The 26,171-nt window shown below is 39.8% G+C and overlaps 1 protein-coding gene across 1 annotated transcript in view; it reads right to left on the reverse strand.

The window, feature by feature from the left end:
- The window catches only part of GRID1 (glutamate ionotropic receptor delta type subunit 1), a 1,154,654-nt gene that overhangs the window by 601,977 nt on the left and 526,506 nt on the right, over positions 1 to 26,171 (reverse strand). The window contains exon 4 of the mRNA XM_069071354.1: positions 7,637 to 7,842. Coding sequence (XP_068927455.1) covers positions 7,637 to 7,842 — 206 coding nt within the window. The remainder of the gene's footprint in view (positions 1 to 7,636; positions 7,843 to 26,171) is intronic.

Here is a 26,171-nt window from a genome sequence, read left to right on the forward strand (position 1 = left end):
TATATATATATATATATATATATATATATATATATATATATATATATTTATTTTTAAATGAATAATTGAACAACAATTTCAAATCAAAAGCAAATGTTTCAAAATAATAAAGAACAAGTATGGTCCTAAAGGAGGGGTATGAGAAGGCACTCTGTTTCAACTCTGGTGCAGCAAAGGGAGGTCATTTAGTCAGTCAAGTCAAGTACTAGGGCTACAAAGAAAGGCAAAAACCACCCCAGCTCTCAAGGAGTTCACAATATAATAGGGAAGACAAAATACAAACAGCTACATAAAATGCAAAGGGAACATCATATAAAAAGGATAAATTGGAGATAAACAATAAAGGGAAAGAGCAAATGGGAACAGGAAAGACTTCTTGCAGAAAGTGAGTTAAACTGAGATTTCGGGGAAGTTGGGGAGCCCAAGAAGTGATAAGGGAGAAAAGAAGTCTAGGTGTGGGGATCAATCAGTAAAAATGCCTGGACTTGGCAGGAGTGCCTTGTATGAGAAACAGCAAGGAGGCCAATGTCCCTGCTTAGCAGGTAGTCAACATTGTTCATATTTTCAGACTTTTCCAGTGTATTAGTCGGTTTTGCTGAATTTCTTCTTTTATTTTCTTAAAAATATATTTGTTGGGGCGGCCAGGTAGCACAGCGAGTAAGAGCACCGGCTCCAGTGTTGAGAAGACCTGGAGATCGAATCCCGGGCTCAGACACTTAGCACCCACCCAGAAACACCTGGCCGTGTAACCTTGAGCAAGTTACTTAACCCCAATTGCTTAGGGGTGGCCAGGTGGCTCAGTGAGCAAGAGCACCGGCTCCAGTGTCGGGATGACCTGGATCAAATCTGGGCTCAGATACTCAGCACCACACCCAGAAATAACTGGCTGTGTAACCTTGAGCAAGTTACTTAACCCCGATTGCTTTAAAAAAAAATATTTGTTATATGGAATTTCTCTCTCAGAGGGGAGAATTGAGGAATACTGAAATTCTGGTTATGTAAAAGATATCAAAATTATTTTAAAATTCATAATTGAAGGCAACACCAAATTTCAGTTAGATGTTAGAGAAAATAAAGATCTTTTTTCTTTCCAATTGAAGTTCACCAAGTCACTGAAATCTATTCATGAGACCCTTAAGCAAACTTGAATCCCAGATTAAGAATCCCAAGTCTAGAGGAAACTTATTTGATTGCATTCAATGGCATGTAGAAATTACTTATTCAGGACAGCTGGGTGGCAAAGTGGATAAAGTGCTGGGCCTGTTTTCAGGATGACACATCTTCCTAATTTCAAATCTGGTCTCAGACACTTAGCTGTATGCCCCTGGGCAAGTCACTTAACCTCGTTTTGCCTTAGAAGAAAATAGCAAACAGCCGTTCCCATTATTGTCACTATCACGATATTTCAAGTTCAAACCCACTTTTCCCATGGGCCCTTCTGTATTATTGGGAGAATAGTCACCAGTGTTTGTTTGTTTGGGGGGTCATGTTTTATGTTAACTGTTTTTACTGTGTCATTTTTTGAAGTCTACTGATTGATTGTTAGGGATAATGATATTGGTAGGAACTCATTAGTCATCAGTACTAGAAACACATTCCCATATTATGAACTCTAGAACCCTAGAAGTAGCAGCCAACTGATTCTTGTTGACTTCAATCCATGAATGCAATCTAGGGAAATAACCCCAGACAGAGTGTTACATACACATTTCATATTAAGTCATTACCAAATTCTCCATAATATCTGTTGACAACTTTTCATTAAGCCTCCCACCATCCCTTTATTTTCAGTAGTTGACCTTGCCTACTATTTTATTGAGAAGTACTATGGCATCCTATGCAATTGCTTTCAATGAATCTCTTCCTTTACCTTAAATGTTTTCTTTTTCTTTACCTTTAATTCCAAAAGTTAATATCTTTATTGTGCTTTTAATCACATTTCTTCTCAGCTCTTCTAGAAACTTCTTCTGTTGATCACCTCCTCTCCCTCAAATACAATTTCACACCATGAATCTCTCCATCTTTATGGATTACTTTCCTTCTGAAATCAAATACACTTGTCTTGCCTTTAAAAAATATCACTAAATTTATCAACAAAGGTTTCTCTTCACCTTTCCATTTGTCCCCTCTTTACTGCCAAGCAAAATCTACACATGCCTTCTGCAATTCCCTGTCACCCACTTCCTCCTTACAATTTGGTTTCTGTCTCTACCATTGGTCTCTTCTGTCTCTGAAATCATTTTCTCCAAAATTGCCTTCTCTAAATCTTTCTCTTCAAAATCTCTTCGATCCTGGGTACTCTAAATTACATCTTTCCCTTTGCTAATGCCCTCTCTTGTGTTCTATGATCCTTTACTCTTCTGTTCCTTGAATGACTTTCTGAAAACTCCTTCCCTTATCCCCTTCACTGGTTATTCTTCTTTCTCTACCAACTAAGTGTAGACGTAATTCCCTACCTTTTTTATTTGACATCAAAATTCCTTCTCTCCTTCCTCCCTTGGGGATCTCATTTACCCCACAATTTCCTTCAATGATTCTTAGGATTATCTCTAGCTCTGAGGTCTCCTTCTGACTTCCAGACTCCCATTTCAAATTCTTAGATGACTCTATCTTAACATCTTATTGGCTCCTTATGCTCCATAACCTAAGCTCAAAACCATAAGTTAAGCATGATACAACAGAGATAGTCAGCTGTATTTGGAGCTGGAGATCTGGGTACAAATTCCAACTCTTTCTCTTAGGCAAGTCCCGGTATCTTTTGCCTCATTTTCCTCATTGTCAAATGAAAGGGTAAGACTAGAGGGCTTCTAAGTTCCTCAGCAGTCCTACGTTTGTCATCTTATGAACCATGGAGTCATGGTTGACTTGAGAATCAATTAATTCCCTAACATTTTTACATTTCTGAATGTATACCAGACACCATCCTTGACACTGAATACAAAATGATTAAAATAAGAAAAAAATCTTTGTACTCATAGAGTTTACATCATACTATTGTGGGGAGTATATAAAATACATACATATATGTGTATACACACATATTCATATGCACTATATATGTATTACATATTTGCATGCATAAATACTTCCATCTATGTACTATGTGTATGTATATAGTGTTAATACAAAGCAATTTAGGGAGAGGCATTACTATCTGAGAGGATCAAGGAAACTTTATGTGGTAGCACTTGAGTTTTGAAAGGAGCTAGTTATTCTAAGAGGCACTGGTAAGGTAGAAATAAATTCCAGGAAGGATGTATAGCTTGTGCTAAAGCATAGAAATGGGAGCCAGCAGGCCAGCTTATACATAGAATGTATGAAGGTGAGTGAAGTATCATCAGACAGCAAAGGTGGGTTAAGGCCAGATTGGGAAGAACATTTGATTCCAAACAAGAATATCTTGTCCTGGGGGCAATAAGGAGTCATTGGATGGTTTTTTCATAGGAGATGAAATGACTTGTCTTATTCACCCTTGTGTTCACAATTAAACTTCTTGTAGAACATCTCACACATAAAGATGCACTAAATAATGGTTTCTCCACTTGAGCTGTTCTTCATTCTATTCATTTGTTTGAAAAGTATTAAGTGTTGTGTGCATAGTACTGAGGTAGGCCCTGGGGATGCTAAGATTAAAGTCAATACATTTCCTCTTCCCAATGAACTTATAAATGAATGTGGAGGATGTGATAAATATGGGGCAACATAACATTCATAGAAGCAAACAAATGAAACCAGAACGAGATAAAGAAATAGGAGAAATTCTTTTTTCATTGGGGGAGAAGAGAAGAGGAATCTGGGTAAACTGAATAGATTAGGTGACTCTTGAACTAGGCTTTTGAAAGAAGGGGATATTTCCTTCAGACAGAGAAAAGGGAAAAGTACATGGGAATAGAAGGCAGGAGGATCTCAAGGAATGAAGGAAGTTCAGTGTAGTAGGTAGAACACTGGGCCTGGAGCCAGCTTCAAATCAAAGCCCAGACACTACTGATGCAACCCTTGATAAGTGCGGCTCAGTTTCCTCACCTAAAAAAAATGATGGGGTTAGACTTCATGATCCTCAAGGTCCCTCCCTAAGTCTGTAGTATAATTCTAAGCATGACTATCACATAAAATCATGATGGGGTAGAGTGAGATAAGGCTGAAAAAATAGGCTTCAGTCTGTTTCCCACAATGTCAGGTTGGGGAGCTAATTTTTAAACAAATCCAGCATGTTGGAAAACCAAAGAGACACACAGGTGAGCTCCAAACAGTGGTCATAGCCCTATATTACCCACGATAAAGGGAAACAGGTCTTGGCTCAGACCTCTTAGGACCTCCTTTTATGAGTGTGAAATGGCCCTCACTTATTTCTTCAGTTCTTTATCATCAAGGAATGAGACACACATGAAGCCCTGAGGGTGACTTTCCTCCCTGCTATGGCCTCAAGGCACAATTGTCTTCATGAAAACATGCCAACCCCTTACTTCTCTTTCATGTCCTAGGTGACCCACCCACCTTTTATAAGGCCCCTGCCCTCTTGAAAATCAGAAATCTCTCTCTCAAGCCCTATCCTCTCCCTCTCTGCAGCTCTGTATTTCCCCTTCAATTACCTTTCCTCTCAGTCCCAGAATGCTCTGATCCCCCTCTCAGGGCATGCCCTCCATTCCTTTCATCACTTTTGTAACCTGACTGGGAAGCTGTTCTGGTAGACTGATGTCTTTTTTTTATCTAATGGAAGGCAAGAATTGTTCCCAGTTCCCTCCTCAAGTTATTCTGAGACCTCTTTCTGAGCACTATGTACACAGGACAAGTCCCAGGGCATGTAAGATGGGCTGGGTTAGTGACAGTTCACCCTGCCACTTGGCTTCAACTGGGTAGCCTTCACAATGGCTCACAGTAACTGTGTTTCCATATCTGTGGAGAACTGTGCAAGTAGCAGAGTGCCAGGAAAAAAATGACTGTATTGAAAACATGTACAAATCAAGCATGAACTAAGGGAAATTCTCAGGATATTTTTCATTTGATACTGTTAAGTCCCTCTGGATATCTAAGTTCCTAATGAGATCTTTACTCTTTCTCCCTGCTCAAAAAAATGCCAAAGGGTTCACAATGGGTGTCATAGTGTATCCCAAATAATACTTTACTATGGAAATAAATTATTTAGAAATTATAACTGAGCTATTTCATACCTTACCCAACACTGTTGTCTCTATGCCCTGAGACTAAGCCAACTCATCACTTGCTCTCTCTTCTCCCATGCCCTTCCCCATAGATTCAGCATGGTTTCACTTCGACTTCTTCCCCTTTTTCTAGCTTAAATGGAAGACATTCATATGCTTGATTTCACTCTGCTTTCTCCTGCTTCCATGATTTCCTACAAGCCATCTGTTTCCCAAGCACTCCTTCTACATCTCTCCTTGTTAAAATTATGCTCTGCCTTCAAAGGGTGGCTGGGGCTTCAACTCTATCAACAAACCATTATTGAGTACCTCCTATGGTTCAGCCCCTGTGATATGTTCTGGAGATACAAAAATCAAAGAGAAACCTGTACTCTATCAAGGGATATTCCTCTTTCTTTATGCCCTGTGTGCCCAGAGCTTGCTAGAGATGCCTCCATTTGATCCCCAGACTACCACCTTTTGCCCAGGACATTGCCAGTCTCCCTCCTCTCCAACCCAAAATGTCACTTAGATCACTCTCTAGAGAAGTTCTGAGTAACAGTCCTACCACTCTTTATTCTGTCATTCAGTCAACTAGCTTTTATTAAGTGCCTTCTATGTTCCAAGCATTGGAAATACAAGGAAAAAAGGAGGGTCGATCTCAGCTTACAAGGCAATCACAGCTCATCTACAAACTTCTAAATCCCTAAGGTCTTCTGGCCCCTTCCATCTGGCCTGAAGGTGGCCCTTTTTGTATTGTCTCTCCCAGTTAGAATGTGAACTCCTTAATCAGGGACCATCTAGCTTTTCCTATATTTATCCTCAGCCCTTGGTACTGTGTTTGGCTCATAAAAGGCACTTAAAGAATGCTTTCTCATCAGTAATTCATTTATTCAACTCTTTTTTGTTCTTACAAAACTCATCCATCTTGATAACATTACTTTATCCAACATTATATTTTCATGGAAGCAATTATTCCTATTAAGTGATGTTTGCCTGTATAACTTTCAGGACTCTTAACATGGAGCAAGGATAAAATGACTTAATAAAAAAGAAAATGTCTGTTTATAATCCACCATAATTTATTTCTCATGTGCCCATCTGAAACCCTGAGGGCCCTGTTTTTAAGTTTCCACTTAAAGTGACTCACCCCAGGGGTCATTTAATGGTCTAAAGCTTTAGTTCAGGAAGATGCACATTACTGATGATTATTAATACACTTACTGTCTGTCCTCAATGTCATATTATCACTGCCCAGAACTTTATTAAGCTTTCACTTTTCTCCCTCCCCTTTATCAGCCTTTCCAAATGGGTGATGTTTCAGAATTCAATAGATTATGAGGTTTTATCTCTTCTACCTGACACAGGATTTGCAGTTAACATTTTTAAAAGTAGAAAACAACCATCCAATGATTGCAAAGTCAAAGTTTTTCACATTTGCTCGTGAAATGGCAAATGGCATTTGAGCAAAATGTCTTTCTTTACTAGACCCTCTTCACAAAGATGACATAAAAACCAATGGCAGCCAAGTCGCCCAAGACATCCCAGAAAGTTCAGTCCACAATAGAAAACAGTCTCCAGAGACAGCTCAATGGAGCTTGACAGAAAGAGAAAATGTATAGATCTGTAAAAAGTCCCCATGCACTGGAGAAATCCATCATCCTTATTTGTACATTTAACGGAACTCAACACTTAAGCAACAATTAAGCTAACTTCAGCCATCTTGTCCATGCCCTTCATCAACTGACCCCCTCAGCCATCAATATAATGTTTGCATTATATTGACTCGTCTAGTTTCAGCTTAATGATCTGTTTACTTAAGTGATAATTTCTGTACATACCAGCGGCTCTTACACCAAATAAGTCATTAAAATCAGCCCTAATATTAAGTAATAAATAAGTAGCCTCAGGAACCAAAGAATAAATACAAACACAATCTGCTGCCTTGCTAAGATCAACAAATGCACAATTTTGGTATGGTAAGACGTGTTAATAGTGCATCTACCAATAGACAAAATAGCTTTGAGAATATTTGTTTTTTGGTAGATCTTGAAGTAGCAGAAGGAAAGGCTGGGCAATGAGAAAAAGGTCCCAAGCCTTATCCCTGACCCTGAAACAACTTCACTGTGCAGCATGTGATAGACACCATTAAAGTCATAGATGTCTTGAGTATAGCAAACTTCTCTGTTTCTAAAAAAGATTAAAATATTCTAGGTGCCCCTAGCATCACCAAGGTTCAACATGCCAACATAGCATTTCAAGATGAAAACAAAGATACACTTAAAAAATAAAGTTTGGCACCCCCAAGGTTGTACAATAATGAATACCAGTCCCACTTTTTGCTGCATCTCAAACAGTCAGCAAACCCAAGACGGTCTGAGCCTCATAATCAAGAAGAAAAATTACCCCAAGACGAATGTCTGGCAGTGGAATTCCAGATCCAGGAGCTCACCTGACCGAGTTCTACTACATTCTATGACAAATATACAGTCACTGACCTCATTGATGAATGTCTGGGCTCCATGAGGACTGAGCAGCAGGATTGCCCTACGTAGTGTATCCCGGTAGCGATTTAGTTCCTCAGTCTTCATGGTGGTAAAGAGGCTGGTAAATACCCGGCTGATGTTCCTGTCCACCTTTTGTAAAGATACATCAAGGCCCAACCTGGAGGCCTGGTCCAGAAAGCTCTGCAACCCACGGATATCTAGAAAAGAGAAGAAGGGAGAGGTGACATAGAGGAAAGAATATGGAGAAGGGAGAAAAGAAAAGACTGAGAGAAAGGAGAGAAAGGATCAGGGAAGAAAAAAGATAGAAAGAGAGGAGAGAGTGGGAAAGAGAAAAAGAGAGAGAGAGAAAGGAAGAGAGGAGGAAGAAGAAAAAGAAGAAGAGGAGGAGCAGGAGGAGGAGAAAGGAGAAGAGAGGGGAGGAGAGTAAAGGGGAGGGGAGGGAAAGGAAGGGGAGAAAAAGGGGAGGGAGGGGAAAGAACAGAGAAACAGAGAGAATATGAGAGAATATATCACTAGGAAATCCATTAAATCATCAGCTTATTCAGGGTCCATCAAAAAACAAGAACAAAATAAAACCCTGTTATATGTGTGATTCAGTGTGCAAAGTGTTGTGTGGAATAAGAAGTTTATATAAGACCAAACCCCTTCCTTCATGAATTTTACAATTTAGTTGTGGGGAAAGATGCAGCAAACTCTAATGCACAGGGTAAGGTAGCCAAAACAGTGCAGCATTTGGACACGGATGTCCTGATTTTAAACCTCATCTTTGACATCTAATGCCTGTGAGATACTGGGAAAATCAACTTCTGTGGTTCTCACTTTCCTCATCTGTAATATGAAGGATTGGGCAGCTAGGTGGTCAATGAAAAAAGCACTAGGCCTGGGGTCAGGAAGACCTGAGATCAAATTCAGCCTATCTATGTGACCCTGAGCAAAATCACTTACCCCTGTTTGCCTCAGTTCCCTCATCTGTAAAATAAACTAGAGAAGGAAATGGCAAACTATTCTCACATTTTTGCTAAGAAAATCCCAAATTGTGTCATGAAAAGTCAGACGTGACTAAAACAATTGAATAACAACAATAATACAAATGAAGGATCATGCTAGATGGCTACTTGGGGTTTCTTCTAGCTCTAAATCAAATCTCTGAGGATCTTCATACAACAGAGAAGAATAAAGTGAAGAGTGAATGTTGTGAGGCTTAGGGTTAGCTCATCATGGCCAGGATATGAGGATCAGGAAAGGTTTCCTGGAGAGGAAGTTCATATTTCAGCTAGATTTTGATGATAATAATGGAAATAATAAGACTATTAATCATTAGAATTTTTATCTATAAAGAAAGTTTTATTATAGCAAGTTAATACAAGGTCATTGCCACCAATGATTAGAGACAAGTTATCCCTAAAGCACCAGCATTTATGGATCAATAAGGACCATGATAAGAAACAGTAGAAACAGCAATATATCATGACAAGCTGCAAAAATTTAGCACCTACATGATACCTAGCAAGACTGAACTTGACAGCAAGAATTAAAATAGAAGTCCTCTTCTATGGACTGATAAAGCAAATCTTTCTCCTACAAATGCAACCCTCAAAATATCCTTGAAAATTCAACAAATAGACTGTAATGGAATTACAGCATTTTCACAGATAAGACCATAGTTCAAAATTGCCTGGAGAAACCACTGATACACAAAAATTTAAGGAAAAAATTAGCAGATGTTGCCATAGCAAATACTCATAATCTGCTATGAATGAAATTAGAAAGAACAAGAGAAAGAGAAAGAAGAAAGAAAACAAAAACAAGCCTTCCAAAATATAGAGACCTAGCAGAAATCAAGATCATGAGTACAAGATAAAGTGTGTATCATTGTTGTCCTTCTGTAAGTCCCAGGAACTGGCCCAAGAATGTTTTCAGGGAGCCCAGATAAGATGAACTTAAATCCTAGTATTTTTATTCAGTAACAAAAAGAAAAATATTTATATTCTTGCATCACAGTTTATGGAATATTGAATACAAAAGAATAATAGCAGAACAGTGAGTTATCCAGGATCATTGCTTACCATAATAGTACAAATTCAACGCCTTTTTTTTTCTTTCTTCAAAAGGAGATACTTGGGAGAGGGGGGAGTCCACTGAATCCTTTTTGATGAATTGTATATCGTTAGAATGACCATTTGATTTTGAAATTCTATACTTGGAAACTTGAAGAACTTTCCATCCTCAGTGATATGAGTAAATCCTCCAAAGGCACAAATAACAACTTTGGCATGACTTCTCATCCTATGTAATTCTGGGTCATTTCCCCCCCATATAGGCTATAGCTACATGATCCAGTAGGTAGAATGCTGGATGTGGAATCAGGAAGAACTGAGTGCAAATCATGCTTCAGATACTTACTAACCAAATGACTTTAGCTAAATCACTTAATCTTTCTGTACCTCAGTTCCTTTATCTCTAAAATGGAGGTGAAAATAGCAAAGACCTCTCAGTGTTTTTTTTTTGTTGTTGTTTCTGGTGAGGATCAAATAAGATATTTGTAAAGTGCTTTATAAACCTCAAAACACTACAGAAAAGTTATTATTGTTATAAATAATAATGATCTTACATAGAAGATCTATTTCGACAGTGTATATAATGGATAGAGTGTTGCATCTGGAGTCAGGAAGCCCTTAATTCAAATCACATCTTTTGTCCTTTCTAATGTATGATTAGAAGCAATTTACAACCACTCTGACCCTCAGTTTCATCATCATAAAGCAGAGTTGACAATAATATATTCATGCCTACTTCATATGGTGGATCATAGTATCATATGTTTAGAGCTGCAAAAGGCTGTAAAAGTGATTTACTTCAACTACTTCCTTTTACAGATGAGGAAAGAGAGCATCATTGAGGTTTAATGAATTTCCCAAGGTCACGGAGCTAGAAAATGGCAGATCTGAGAATTAAACCCCATTCCTCTGACTCCAGTTGTCTAGCTCATTATACCATGGTGAAGCATTTTTCAAAATTTTAGAACATTATTTGGATTTCAGGTATTAATTCCCAACATGCTGGAGGCCTTCCTCTAGAATATTTGTATATCTTATGTGTACCAAGGAACACATTTTAAAATAACCAGTTTTAATTCAACTAGCATTGCATTTTCCTCTTAAAACCAATTTTTCTCCTACACACATACACCTCATCAAAATTCACCTATCCCATGTTTCAAGACCTTGGACCCTCTAACTTCATAAACTTCCCCATGTTCCTCTGTGTGCCTTATGACTAAGCCTTTGGGCATTTAAAATTCTTTAATATTGAAAAAAGCAGAAATATCTCATAGATGGCAAATGTTTTGTTTCTATTCAGTCTCTTGGCAGCTCTATTTTGATCAATTTGAATTCAGCCTGCCATTCATCTCTCATCAGTTATCCTCGAGGGAGAATTACAACTCCTGGCCACAATCACCAAAACTAAGGAAATGTCAGAAAGAGATACATGCTCAGCAAGCTACAGAAAACAAAGGTCTTTTGCAGCAGCAAGTTGGGCCCGCATTTGAGTATCTTCTGTACAAAGAAGGGGATGCCAACAGAAGGGCCAAACTGTAATCTAAAGGTCAATTCCCCTATTTTATCTGAAATCTACACCACCAAATCAGGTGATTTGCTTATTTCCAGAAATCATTGACAAATAGAAGCTCGGACACTAATCACCAATAGAATCCAGTTTGTTCCATCATCATTTAATGAAATGACACAAATTTAATTATACAGAGAATAGTCTTAATCTCATTTCCCAAAGGAAGAAGGCCTTTACATCACTTAGAACCAAACTTTAGAGCCACCATCCAACACAGTTTGACTTTATTAAGCACCTACCACATACAAAGTTCCATGACCCAGGCTCTAAACCAAAACGTCCACATCCAATCTGTGACAAAACTACTAAATTCTACAATGCATGAAACATCATAGTGGCCCTAGATTCAAGTCCCTAGATTCAAATTCAGTCATCTTTCCTGTCCTTTTCAGCCCTCACCTTAGAAGTCTTCTCTAGCTAGAATCTTAGCTAGACGTGACCCCACCCTCCTTGTATAATAACATTGGGCATGGACAGAACACTTTAAGGTTTATACCAAGCACTGTACATACACTAATTGTAGACATTTACATAATAATTCAAAGTTTGCAAGCACTTGACAAACATTGTGTCTTTGAGTCTTACAACAACACTGTAAGGTAGGCACTAACATTATTAATGGTCCCATTTTACAAAGAGGTTAAGTGACTTGTCCATCATCACTCAACTAGAATTGTCAGTTGCAGGACTGAGCGTCAGGTATTTCTTGACTGCATGTTCAGCACTCTTGAAAGTACATTACCCTGTTAATGTGGAAAGATGTTTTGAATGGCTTCACATGTATAATGGGCATCATATTACTTGCCTTCTCAATGGATGGGGGAGGATCTGGAGGGAAGAAGAGAATTTGTAATTTGAAATTAAAAAATTAATGTCAAAGTGACAAAAAGAAAAGGAAAAATATTGCCCAGGCTTTTTATCTTAGTTTTTGTGAATAATCCTGTGAGGTAAGTGCTACGGCCATTACTATTCCCTCTTTACAGAGTAGAAAACTGAGGGATAGGCTATGTAATTTGCCTCATGGTCAGACAGACAGTAAATAAGATAGGATTTGAACTCACATCTTTCCTGATTCCAAATTCAGAGCTCTTCCCACACACACACTTACATACACATACACACACACACATTCACACACACACACCTATACACACACACACACACACACACACACACACTATTCTGTCTTCTCTTGGCATGGGCCCTTCTATTCACATAGTCAATTTCAACACATACTGCAACTATCTGGAGCCATGACTGATTGTAAGTGCCTGCAGGGTAGCAACTCCTAGCAGGGCTAAATAAATGCTGGCTCTTGTTTCTGTTGACAAGTCCAGACTTTTCTAGAAGCAGCAAGAGAGACACAAAACAAAAAGTCTACAAAGGCAGAGCCCCCATAGATGGGGGATGTTCCAAAGGCCCTAAACAAGGCCATCAAAGCAGTTAGGAGAATGCAATGGAGACTTGACTGGGGAAGATTCAATTCTATCACAGCCCTTTGGTCAGAGAAAGTCACATTGATTTCTAGAGTGCACTAAGGTTCTCAAAGCACACAGTTAACAAGAACTCTATGAGGGAGGTAAGTTTACCCAACTGTGTCACTTTGGGCAAGTAACATTACTTCTCTGGTCCCCAGTTTCCTCATCTGTGAAAAAGAAGGGGTTGGTGACAATAATTATTCCATAAGATTAAGGATGAACTCAACCGCTCACCTCCTGACAGAGATGGATGGCTCGAGACACACGTTTTTGGACACGGACAATGTGGGAATTTATTTTTTTGACTATGCATATTGGTTGTAAGGATATTTTTTTAATGCTTGTTAATTTTTTCATGGAAGATTTTTTTTAAGTTTGAAATAAAAGAGAGGGGAGTAGAATAGATGGCTTCAGTTTTCATCGAGCTCTGAATCTAAGATTCTATGGGTCTATGAAGTATCTCTAATTTATAGATGAGGAAAACTAGCCAGGGTCCCAGAATATGCCCCAGGGCTATGCCTTGAACCCCAAGTATTGTGACTCTAAAACCAATGTTCTTTGCACTAGCCCTCTGAGGAGGACCAGTTCTCTGTCTGCTTGCTTCCTGATTCTCTAAAAACACAGAAATACTCTGGCTGCCTTGGCCTTGGGGCCAAGGCTTAGTGTGCACCAACAAGAGGCTCTTTCCAGGTGACCAGAGCCACCTGGAACAAGCCAGTTGGGAATTATTGTCATCCTGTAAAATATTACATCCATCCATGTGGAGCAAAGGTAATGGCCAAGGGTCACCTCCATGAGCCTTCACACCGATCCATCTGTGCTTCACAGGAAAGTTTCAGCCTCTGTCACTACCTGTGTGACCCTAGCCAAGTCTCAGCCTTTCTGGCTCTCATTCTTCTCTTCTGTAAAATGAGAAGGGGGGGAATTAACGAGCCTCTAAGTTCCCTTCTAGATGAATAGCTGACATAGTATAATCTGTGTCATAGCCTCACAACTCTTGGGATTGTTGAGATAGAAGCCATAATAATAACAACAACAATAATAAAAACAATAATAGCTAACATTTATATAGCACTTGCTCTCTTCCAGGCTCTATGCTAAGTGTATTACAATTTGGTCCTCATTTGTTCCTCACAACAACCTTGAGAGGTAGGTGCTGTCCTTATCCCCATGTTACAGATGAGGAAACTGAAGCAAACAGGGTTAAGTGACTTACCCAGAGCCACACAGTTAATAAGTGTCTAAGATCAGATTTGAACTCAGGACTTCCTGACTTCAGACCTTATTCTACCCACTGTACCAAATACATCTTTAAATTATGCTATAAAACTGTGCTCTTTCCATTTCCCTTTCTGTTTATATTTTTTCCCCTAGACTGTCCCCTTAGGTAGGCAGGTAACATAGTGGATGGAGTACTGGGCTCAGACTCAGAAGACTTGTATTCGAATCCTCCCTCGGCTACTTTTTTGCTGTCTCCCTAAGAAAGTTCTAGTACATTTCATCCTCAGTTTCTTTATCTGTAAAATAGATATGATAACGGCACTTACTTCCCAGGATCAGTATGATGATCACATGAGGTAACTCACCCAAAACTCTTTGCAAACCTTAATATGCTATCTAAATGTTAGCTGTCATTATTGTGCCCCCGCTTGCCAAGCCTTCAAGCATTTGGCCCACATTCAGCCGTGTAGCACACAGCAACTGATCCAAAGGGCATAAAAAAGTTGCTGAGGACAGCAAGGAAAAGGGGAGAGGATGCAAATAATCCTGAGGTCAGAACTTACTTCCTCGGTGGTGTGAATAAAACTCTTAATGACATTTTGATGGAGGGAGCAGAGGGATTTATGGTTCCACCTCTACAAACTTCCTCATCTGATGCCTCTTTGTGGTATAGATGTAACCTTGGGTGCAAAAGGGCATGGCAATAGAACATAATCAGGGGTAGAAAGAGTCAAGTATGGACTCTGGACCTCAGTTTCCTCATCTGTTAAAGAGAGAGAGGGAGGAGGAGGAGGGGGAAAGGAAGAGGAATGAGGAAGGAGGAAGAGGGAGAAAGGAGAGAGACAGAGAAAGAGAGAGACAGAGGGACAAAGAGGGAGAGAGAGACAGAGAGAGAAAGAGAGACAGAGAGGGAGAGACAGACAGAGAGAAAGAGGGGGGGAGAGAGGCAGAAACAGAGACAGAGCTAGACTATATGATATTTGAGTTCTCTACCCACTCTGAATCTATGTTGCCATGAAGCATACGTTTGTAGATTGGAAGCAGTAAGGCTCACAAAGGACCAAAGCCATACAATTCTAGAGCCCAAGAGTTAGCCCAAGGACTGGCTGTGCCAAGATCAGCCTAATAAGTATGTAGAGGTATCTAAGAAGAGACAAGCCACCATGTGATTGTTTTGGGAGAAAAAGTATGCATCAAACTTTTTTTAATCCAGCTATATGATGTCACCAATGTGGTAAATTCCCTGGACAGTGTGGCAACTGCCCCAACCATGCAAATCAACAGCTTCTGTCTGATAGTGTTGTCTGGGGCACAGAAAGGTTGACATAATTATGGTCAGAGGAAGAACGTGAACCCAAGTGTTCCTGACTTGAAGGTTGGCCCTTTATCCACTCAGTCATACTACCTCTAGAACAGCCCACATTTAAGTAACACTCCAATATACCACGTGTATATTACTTAATTTGGTTCATAGATGAGATCTAATAGATCTATTCATAGATCTAAATAGAGTCATAGGATCTTAGCAGCATTGGACAAATTCTTGGATTGGATGATGATAACTAACCATGGGGAGAAGGCAGAGTCACTTAATTTTCTGTTTGTTTTTATTTTCTTTCCCAGAGAGAGTACTGGTTACTCTGGAAATGACAAAACAGAGTTGGCTAACAGGGATTTAACACCTGAGGTAGTCCAGGATACAGGGGGAGAGTGCCTAATTGACTTTGATAAATTCAGATCCCCTGGCCTAGCTTAATCAATAGCTAAGACACTGCCAGTGATATTTAAAGGTCATGGATAGTGGAAAAGGACTGGAGAAGGGCAAATGTAGTTTCATTTTCCTTTATAAGAAAAAACCTCAAAACTGTAATAAAGCGAGTTTGACTTCAATCCCAGTAAATCCTAGGATGGATCATTAGAGGGAGGATCCATGACCATTCAAAGGAGTGCAATGACCAAGAGCCAACACTAAAAACAAGTCATGCTAGACTAACCTTATGTGATTTTATGGACAGTATTACTAAGCTAGTACATCAGATAGGTGCTATCAAAATGGTTTACCCAGATGTCAGCAAATAATTTGATATACTATCTCATAGTCTTCTTGTGGAAAACATGGAGAAACATGGGCTGGATAATAATATAATTAGATTCAGAATGGATCAAGTGAACCAATCCAAAGGGGAGTCATTAGTATGCCAATGTCAACGTAACAGGAAGTCTATAGGAGAGCCCCTCAAGGATCTGTGCTTGACCTTACGCTATTTAACATTTTTATCAGTGACTTGGATGAAGTCATATGTGGCATGTCTATTAAAATTTAAAATGACACAAAGCTGAAAGGGATAGCCAACAGTTTGGGGAGGGTAAGGATACAAAGAGAGTTTGGCAAATGAAGGCCCCCAACTGAATCTAATATGATGAAATATAACAAAGCTCAACGTAAAATTTCATTCCTGGTGCCAAAAGACTCCCTACTTTACAAGTACACAATGAGGGCATCATGCTCAGACAGTATTTTGTTTGGAGAAAGAAAACAAATCCACTGGGGATTTAGACTACAAACTCTGTACAAGTCAGTATTATGAGTTGATGGCCGAAAAAAAAAAAGTTGATGTAATGCTATATTATATGAAGAGAGGCCTAGCTCCCTGAAACAAAAACATGATGGTCACTGTGTACTCTTCTCTGATCAGATCTCTTCTGGAGCACTGTGTTCAGTTCTGGGACAACAATTTATGAAAGATGTTTATAAGCTGGGAAGTACACAGAGGAGGAAAGCCTGACTGGTAACGTGCCTTGAGTCCAAGTCGTTTGAGGATTGACTGAGGGAAGTGGGAAGATTTAGCTTAAAGTAAAGTGAACTCAGATGGATCAGAGGTTGTACAGGCCATCAATGGCTGCCTTCAAAAATCTGAAGGCGAAAAGAGAGTAGACTTTTCTGTTTGACTCTCAAGGGTAAAACTGGAGCAAAGGAAACTGGTCAATTGTGCCTTGATGTGGAGTGGGGACAGTGAGAAGACTTCCTATCAGTTAGAACAGTCTAAAAACACAGGAGACCAAGCTTCTAGGTGGCAGATGCTCCCTCATGTGTAGTCAGACAGCAGAGGCTTTCCAACAGATATCCATCCGTTCATCAGATGCTGTAGAAAGGACTAGTTTCCAGTTTGGGTTGGACAAGGAGACTGCTGAGGTCCCTCTCCACTATAAAACTATGATTCTGTGATTCTTTGAAGATTAATTATTGTATTTCCCATGATAATCAAGAACTAGCAATAAAAAAGTAATAGCTGACAGGGAAGGAAAAGTCAGAAGGGAGACCATCTGGGAAAGTAAAAGGCATTAGGGGTCATTTGTTATTGTTCAGTTTTGTCCCATTCTTTGTGACCCCATTTGGGGTTTTCTTGGCAAAGATACTGGACTGACTTGCCATTTCCTTCTACAGTTCATTTTAAAGAGGAGGAAACTGAGGCAAACAGGGTGAAGTGACTTGCCCAGGGTCACACATCTAGTAAGTGAAGCCAGATTTGAACTCACAAAGACAAGTGTTCCTTATTCCAGGCCAGGCATTCTATCCACTGCACCACTTTACCGCTCCAGGGGTCACTTAGCAAATAGCTAGGTAGTCATACCGACATCAAATACCCCACCATAACTCCTTTGGATAAATTATGTTAAAGCACAACCTAGGAACAGAGGCATATAATGGTTTAGTTCAAATAGAAAAAACACATATGTCGTACCTTCTATGTGAAGAGACTTTACCGTTTGTTCTAGAGTCAAATATGTAAAGTGGGAAGGGGGTAGCTAGAAAAAACTTTACATAAATTATCTCATTCAGCCTCACACTGAACCTGTGAGAAAGATACTTAATTTCCCATCTTTTGCAGATAAGTAAGCTGAGGAACAAAGAAATTAAAAGACTTCTCCATGATCATATAGCTAGTCAATTTTTGTGGTGGAACTTGAACACAAGTTTTTCTTTTTCTGTGGAGGGGCTTGTCAAAGCAGGCAATGGAACCAAATCTTAACAAAACAGGGAATACTCAAGGAGCAATAAAATGGGAAGGCCCTGAGTCTTCGTAGAAAGCCTCAGGAGTGGGGTTCCCCTCACTGATAGATGATCATCTGTCAGTAAAGAAGCAACCTTATTTATGAAGAGAATTCCATCCAGGTCTAGGTCACAAAGTATGGCCTTTTAGTTCCTTATGCCCATGATACTGTGATTGCTAATGGATTCTATATGGAATGCATTCTCCCCCATATCTGTCTGTTGAAATTCAAGCTTATTAGGCTCAGCTCAAATGCCATCTCCTCCAGGAAGTCTTCCCTGATACCCCACACCCATCAGACCTCCCAGAGTACTCCTTTGTACCTCTGACTCATTGACATATCATTTTTGTATTATAAACATTCTTGTATTCACCCATTCTTCCATTAAAGCCTTTTTTTTAATGTCTCATCATGAGACTGAGATATTTTGGGTTCTTAAGAAACCTGGAAAGTCCTACCAAGCTTGAAAATTTTTGAACCTAGAGTAGCAAGGAATTGCTTATCTGTCACCTACCATCAGCCTAGGTTACTTAGGGGAGGCCCATAATCAAAGGATGGCCACAGTCTTCTGTGGGTGTCCACAGACACCCTATGCTTTGGGCGTCCACAGCAACCCACTGAGACTGTCATGAATCAGATGGAGAAGTTGTTGCCTGCATGAATGGAGACAGTACCCACAACTATGAAAGCAAAGATTGTTGTAGAATTATTGTAGCTGGTGGGATTTCCTGCTGGTTTTTGAGCTCCCTGAGGGCAAGAAGGCAGGCAGGTACTTTGTATTTCTTCAATGGATAAGATTTCAAAGAGCTGAGATGCAGAACTAGAGAACATTTGAAGGACAGGAAACAGTGTCAATAGAGATCCCAGGATCAGAGGTTTCAGAAAACTTAGAGTTGAAAGAGCCTTTGACATCCATGTAGTCCTACACCTTCATTTTACCAATAAGGAAACTGAGGCTCAGAGGAATTAAATACTTGATCATATAGTAAATAAGAGAGGTGGCATTTAAACCCAAGTCCTTCAATATTAAACTCAGTGTCCTTCCCTCCCCCTCTGGAAGGGATCCAACAGTCACATAGCCTCTCTCCTAATTTTTCAGATAAGGAGACTAAGGCACAGAGAGACCAGCATCTATCCCAGGCTCAAGCATATAGAGCCAGGATTTGAATTGAGATTATTTAACTCTAAATGAAGTATTCTTTCCACTGTGCCATAAGTGTACATGAAGGCAGGGGGTGGAAGAGTAGGAGCCATGTGGCAGAGAAAGGGAGGAACAAAGCAGCCTGTGTTCAGCTCCTGCTATGTGCCAGGGACTGTATGAAGCACTTTGCAGACATCATCTCCTAAGATACTCCTAACGAACCTGTGAGGTAGACATTATTATTACTCCCATTTATGGATGAGGAAACTGAGGCAGGCAGGGTTTAAATGACTTACCTAACGTCACACAGCAGCCTAGTAAGTATCTGAGGTCGGATTGGAACTCGGGCCTTCCTGATTCCAGCCCCAGTGCTCTATCTGCTGCACTATCTGATTGCCCATGAAACTACCAAGTTGTCCAAATTGGCTGAAGCATAGAATATATGGAGAGAAATGGTATGAAATGAGACTGAAAAGGCAAAATAGCATCAGATTCTGGGGAGCCTTGAATACCAGGTGAAAAAAGTTTGGATTTTATTCAGTAAGTCATTGAAAGTCAGTAGTCAAGATATTACATACAGTTCAATGGCATTTAGTGTATGCTGTACACAAAGGCAGGTTTCTGACACATTTTTGATTTGATAATGACCTGAGAAAATTATAAGGATGAAATTAGGGGATGGAAATCTCTCTCTCTGTGGAAGTCTATGAAGCCGGACAACAGCGAGTATTCGCAGGAAAGGCTTAAAAGCTCCACATTCAAATTCATTTATTGTCTATGTGTCACCTTAGACAAGTCACTTAAACTCTCTAGGCCTCTAGGCCTCCACAGACAAATCTCCACTGAGTTGGAGCAAACTGGAATTTCCATGGTCTAGTTACATAACCTGGTAGGCACCAGTCATTGAAATCTTCAGTCCTTAAGCCCAGACTTTGCCTCCCTCCTGTAGCCTGCTCCTTGATGCTGCTCCTTCTGATGTGGGTTCTCTCCCTCTCTCCGGTTAGCACCCCAGACCCATTCAGCTTCAGGTCAACAATCTCAGCTCATTCAGGAAACCTTGGTTTCCACTTCAGACATCAGGATGGCCAAGGCCTTTCAATTCTAAACTCGTATCTCCCAACATGAATTCTGTCTGGAGCTGGGCCACAACATCCCATGGGAATTCTTTCCCTCCCACTCCTCTCTGTACCCCCATGGCCCATGGGAAAGCTTTGGTTAATAGCAGCTGCAGCCTTTTCTGGACAAATTAGAGCTAAAGAGAGAGTGGGCAGAATTCTGCAAAGAAATGGGTAGTACACTGTGGAAAGATTTTCAGAATCAGACTGTTAGGTCTAGAAAAGTGATGAGGAGGAGGAGGAGAATGATGATGATAATAGGAAGAACTGAATTGTATAGGATGTGTTAGAGTTTGCAAAGCACTTTGATTTTCACGACAACATTGAAAGGTAATTCCTATGGGCATTATTTCCATTATGCAGGTTAGAAAACTAAGGATTAGAAAGGTTATGTGATTCGCCCATGGTCACAGTGAATAAATATCAGAAATTCAATCAGAACATAGGTCTTGCCTACTCTTATTACAGCGTTTCATGAGCTAAACTGCAAAGTTTCTGGAAGCAGCCTCAGAGGCCCCGTAGTCTAAACAGGACTAGAATAATAATCCTTCCCCTAGGTTAAATCCAAGTGGTTATACAGCTGTCTCTTGAAGATGGCCAGTGAGAAGAAAACGCATATGAAAGGAACCCATTTTGCTTTTGGGTAGCTCTGTTAGGAAGATATTTGATTTTTCCTTACAAACCTTTAAAAGCTGAACTCCTCCTGCTTTTCCGGGGTTCTCGCACCTTATTCTCCTCAATGTTCTATGTGATTCAGTTGCACTGATCTCCTTGCTTTTCATCAAACAAGACACACCATCATTCACCTCCATACTCATTGTCCCCCATTCCTGGGATTATCTGGGAGTGGTTTGTCATTTCCTTCTCCAGTTTATTTTACAGATGAGGAAACTGAGACAAACAGGGTGAAGTGTCTTGCCCAAGGTCACACAGCGAGTATCTAAGGCTGGATTTGAACACAGCTCTTTCTGACTCCAGGCCCAGCACTCTATCTACTGTGCCATCTAGTTGCCTTCTCTATGTGCCAGCTAATGTCAGTTCTCCACTAAAATCCCACCTTCTTCAGGAAGTCTTTCCTAGTGCTCCTTATTGCTAATGTTTTCCTTCTAAGTTGACCTCCTATTTACAGAGCAAACATCCTAAATGTACTTAGTTATTTGTCGATTGTTTCTCAATTAAAATGTGAGCTCCTTGAGGATAGGGACTAGTTTTGCTTTTCCCTGTGTCTCCGGTGCTCGAAGCAATGCCTATCAGATAGGCATTAAATAAAAGTTTATTAACTTGATTTGATGTGTTTCCATTCAATTTCCTCATTTCAATTTGATTCATTGAATATTTATGAAACAACTCCTATGAACCAGATAGGCAGCTAGGTGGTATAGCAGATAGGGTCCCTGACCTGGAGTCAGGAAGACTCATCTTCATGAGTTCAAATCCAGCCTCAGACACTTACTAGCTGTGTCACCCTAGGCATGTTACTTCACCCTGTTTGCCTCAATTTCCTCATCTACAAAATGAGCTGGAAAAGGAAATGGCAAACCATTCCAGTATCTTTGCCAAGAAAACCCCAAAAGGGATCACAAAGAGTTAGCCATGACTGAAACAACTCAACAACATCTGTCAGATACTGGTCAAGATAATGAGGATACAAAGACCGAAACAAAACAATACTTCTCCCCAAGGAGTTTGTATTCTGCTTATGTTTTCATTAAAATAATCAAATAAAATATTTTCTCATTATTACTGAAATGTTGAAATTACTGACATTGAAGCCAAAGACATAATGGCCAGCATGACTTCTTTAGCAAAAATGGACTTGATCCAAAGAACCAGAGGCTGAATGAATGAGCTCAGTTGCCGCCTGAACTCATCCATCAGCTCTTCTGTTTGCTTAGCTCTCTGTGAAATACATTGGACCTCAATCAACAGCAGAAGCCTTCCTTTTCACCCGTCCCAGGGGTTAAGTCGCTTGTGCTCATTGATGGCATGATATGACTCCCATCTGTTTCATGGACTCAGACATTGTTTGATATGCCCCTTCTCGAGTAAGCAACTGTACTAGCTTGGATCTTCTCTATGTAAGTCTTATGACTGGCTCCAGGACAGATGAATAGTCAGCTTCATTTATTCAGAAACATGCATGTGTGCCAGGTACGTTGATGAGGTCTCCTAGTAATGCCACCTCCCAAGCCAAGCTCTCAAGAAAAAGAAAGTTTTGTCACCTACAAAATGAGATTGGGCTCAATGTCTTCTGATATCTCTCCCAACTCTGGATCTATGATACATTGATCCCATAGCCTATTTAGATAATATATTAAAAAGAATTTGTAAACCTTGAAACATTATATAAATATTAGGTGTTTTCAATGCTGCTGTTGTTATTATTTAAAATTATTTATGAATCATAGCAAGCTATGTAAAGTGAATATAAATATGTATAGCAGCAACAGTAGCATCATGACTTAGGGGAAGGAGTGATGAATTGGGTGTCTAGGAAACTACACCTGAATCCATTTGAATTACTATCAATTTATCTTGGAAAACTCACTTAACCTCTAGAGACTTCCATCTTTGCAGCTATAAAGGAAGGAAGCTGGACTGGATGAGCTCTACAACTCCTTCCATCTCTAAATCCTCTAATCCAATGTTAATCCCTGAAAAACAATAACAAATGTCACTTCTCTGAGCCATCTTGCCTTTTGTTTGTGTTCTTGTTTAGTTGTTTCAGTCCATGTCTGACTCTTCATGACCCCATTTGGGGTTTTCTCAGCAAAGACTGGAGTGGTTTGCCATTTCCTTCTCCAGCTTATGTTGCAGATGAGGTAACTGAGGCAAACATGGTAAAGCGATTTATCCAAGATCACACAGTTAGTATATGAGGCCAGATTTGAACTCAGGTCCTCCTAACTCCAGGCCAGTAGTCTAAACACTGAACAACCTAGATGCCATTACATAACTCTTAGTGGCTATGTCACCTACTGAAATGTTCAGTGTTAGAAGACCTCCTAGATCTACCTTATAAAGATGATCAAATTGAATAAATTAACCATGGAGAATCTAAGCATGGCCAGTCTCTTATGTTGAGTATGGAGAGAATAGCCAATACTCTCTCCATACCCTAAAAAAGTACCCCAGGACATAACCTGTCACAAAAAACCTACATGAAAGATGTGTTCACAGATTATGCTTTTGCATAAGGATGATGTTGTTATTCTAGACTACACACTATACACTCTATAATATTACAAACTACAACATTATCAGTTGTACTGGCCACCCTATGTAGAAGATATCCAGGATTTGATTGCTGAAAGAATTGACCAAAAACTGGCTCCATCTGATACCCTTGAACTGCTTCTAGTATCACAGTAACTCTAAGAGAGTACATTTGTGCCAGACGTCTGGGATCAGCCTACTTTTCAATCAGATATGACCAAAAGAATAGCTAAACCAGGAGTGTTACTCGAATGTAATAGAATATCAATGCCTTGTTTAAAAAAGAAAGGATAAAGAAACCTGGGGAAATTTGTGGTGCAGAGTCGAAGAAGAACAAGGAAAGAATATCATTTCCATTTATATTGTTGTCATTATGGATATTCTTCAAATTATACTCAATGCTGAGAAATGATGGTGATGAATCTTAGCCTTAGAGAAGAGTCGGGATTGTGCCTCTTTATCTTCCTGGAGACATGGAGGAACGTTTCATTTATTACATGCTAGTTATGCTTCACTTTGATTTTTGCTTCTGTTCAAACAAAGCCTTGCTGGAAGGTGGGGGATGGGGATGGGGAGGTGCAGGTATCTGGAAATGATAGCAATGTAAAAAAATCAATAAAAAATTTAAAATAGAAATATAAAATGGGGCAGGAAGAGGGAGAACTTTAGTCAAGAATCCATATTTCTTTGCAGGACAGTCTCAAGAAAATACCCTGGCCCCATAGATTGTATATAAGCAGTGGCATTGATGGGAACTCTATAGCTGAAAGAGATTTGAGGGAGGAAGGAGTATGGAACCCAGTCTGGTACAACCACACTTGAAATGCATGGCTGCCCCTGAGACTGGTGAATGCCACAGACGGAGACTACTCTCTTATATCCTTGCTTCTTGAGACTCCACCATACGTTGGCAATCTGAACAAGCTACCAATATATCCTGACTGATGCTTTGGGGTTTTTTTTTGTTTTTTGCCTATGCTCATTTGTTAGATTTGTCTGACCTAGATTCAGGACATTAAACTCACTGAGGACAGCCAGGTGCTGTCTTACCATCTCTTGACTGATCTGTTCATCTTGGCTTTCATCTCCCCATTAACCACTTTTGTTCCATCCTTTCCAGTCTAAAGTATTCCCTTTATTCGAGAAAAAAGAAGTAAAATGACTGATGAGTAATTCTGTTTTCTCTCCTCTATCTCTTATCATGGACCCACCCACCCAGAACAGCTCATCTAGTCTGTGTTTGATCTTCTTCTTGCTGATTTGATCAAAACTCTTTGCCATAGACTTCAAAATACATTTGAGTGTACCTGATTTCACCCCAAACCTCTTCTCTAGCAATCATGGCTCTGCACCTGTGATGGGTAACACCCAAGTGACAGATCTTATTCCAATAAAGAATCCAGAGGGAAGCCAGTTGTTCTAGATACTCAGGATGAAAAAAAGAGAGATGAAGCAGTCCTTGCCCTCATACTGCTTCCATCAAACTGTGGAGGTGCAATATTTCTGCAGATAAGTTTATTCAATCTAATCTGAGAAGGGTAAGTGGAACAAAAACTAAGAAAATCAAGCAAAATTGACTCCATTTCAAAGGAGAAGAGGGAAGGGAAGAAAAATGTGTTAAACATCTACTATTTGCCAAGCACTATACTAAGTGCTTTATAATTCTCTTATTTGATCTTCACAACAACCCTATGAGGTGAGTGCTATTTTTATCTCTTATTTTACAGTTGAGGAAATGAAGGCATATAAAAGTTAAATTCTTTGCCTGGGATCATAAAGCTTAGTAAATGTCTGAGGCTGAATTTGAACTCAGATTTTCCTGACTCCAGTAGATTACCTACTGCACCACCTACTTGACTCTGAAAAGCAAAGATGAAGAGGGAATGCATTCCAAATCCATCCCAAATGGCTTGGTGAGGGCTCAGAGGTGGGAGACAAAATGCTGTAGACAGGGAACATTGAGCCAGTTTGACAGAAACAAGGAACACGACAAAGAGAACATGTGAAAAAATCTAGAAGTATAGGTTGGAACCAAACAATAGAAGGCCTTAAAGAGAGAGATGAGGAGTTTGGATTTTAGTGTCAGAGGCTACAAGCAGCCAAGCAATATTGTCAAGTCAAAGAGTGATATCATCAGACCTGTCCCTTAGAAAGATTATTCTGATTGTAGTGTAGAAAGTAGACTGGCAAGGAGAGAGACTGAAAGGAGGGAAATCAAGTAGGAGATTATTTCAATAGTCCCAGAGAGAGGTACAATAGGAGAGGCAGTTTGGTACAATGCAAAGAGTACTTCCTCTGCAGTCAGAGGACCTGGATGCAAATCATACCTGTTTCATTTACTGTCCATGTGTCATTTTGGACAAGTCATTTAAAATTTCTAGGCCTCTAGGAAAATGAAGGAAGGGAAAGGAAAGAAGTAAGGAAGGGAAAGGAAGAAAGAGAAGGAAAGAAGGAAAGGAAGAAAGAAAGGAAAAAAAGAAAGGACAAAAGAAAGAAAGAAAGAAAGAAAGAAAGAAAGAAAGAAAGAAAGAAAGAAAGAAAGAAAGAAAGGAGGAAGGGAAGGGAGGAAGGGAAGGGAGGAAGGGAAGGGAGGAAGGAGGAAAGGAAGGAAGGAAGAAGGAAGGAAAGGAAGGAAGGAAGGAAGGAAGGAAGGAAGGAAGGAAGGAAGGAAG

This window comes from Petaurus breviceps, unplaced genomic scaffold (assembly GCF_028583685.1).
Source record: "Petaurus breviceps papuanus isolate PSGF00001 unplaced genomic scaffold, PetGlider_PUasm1.0 90825, whole genome shotgun sequence".
Lineage (NCBI taxonomy): Eukaryota > Metazoa > Chordata > Mammalia > Diprotodontia > Petauridae > Petaurus > Petaurus breviceps.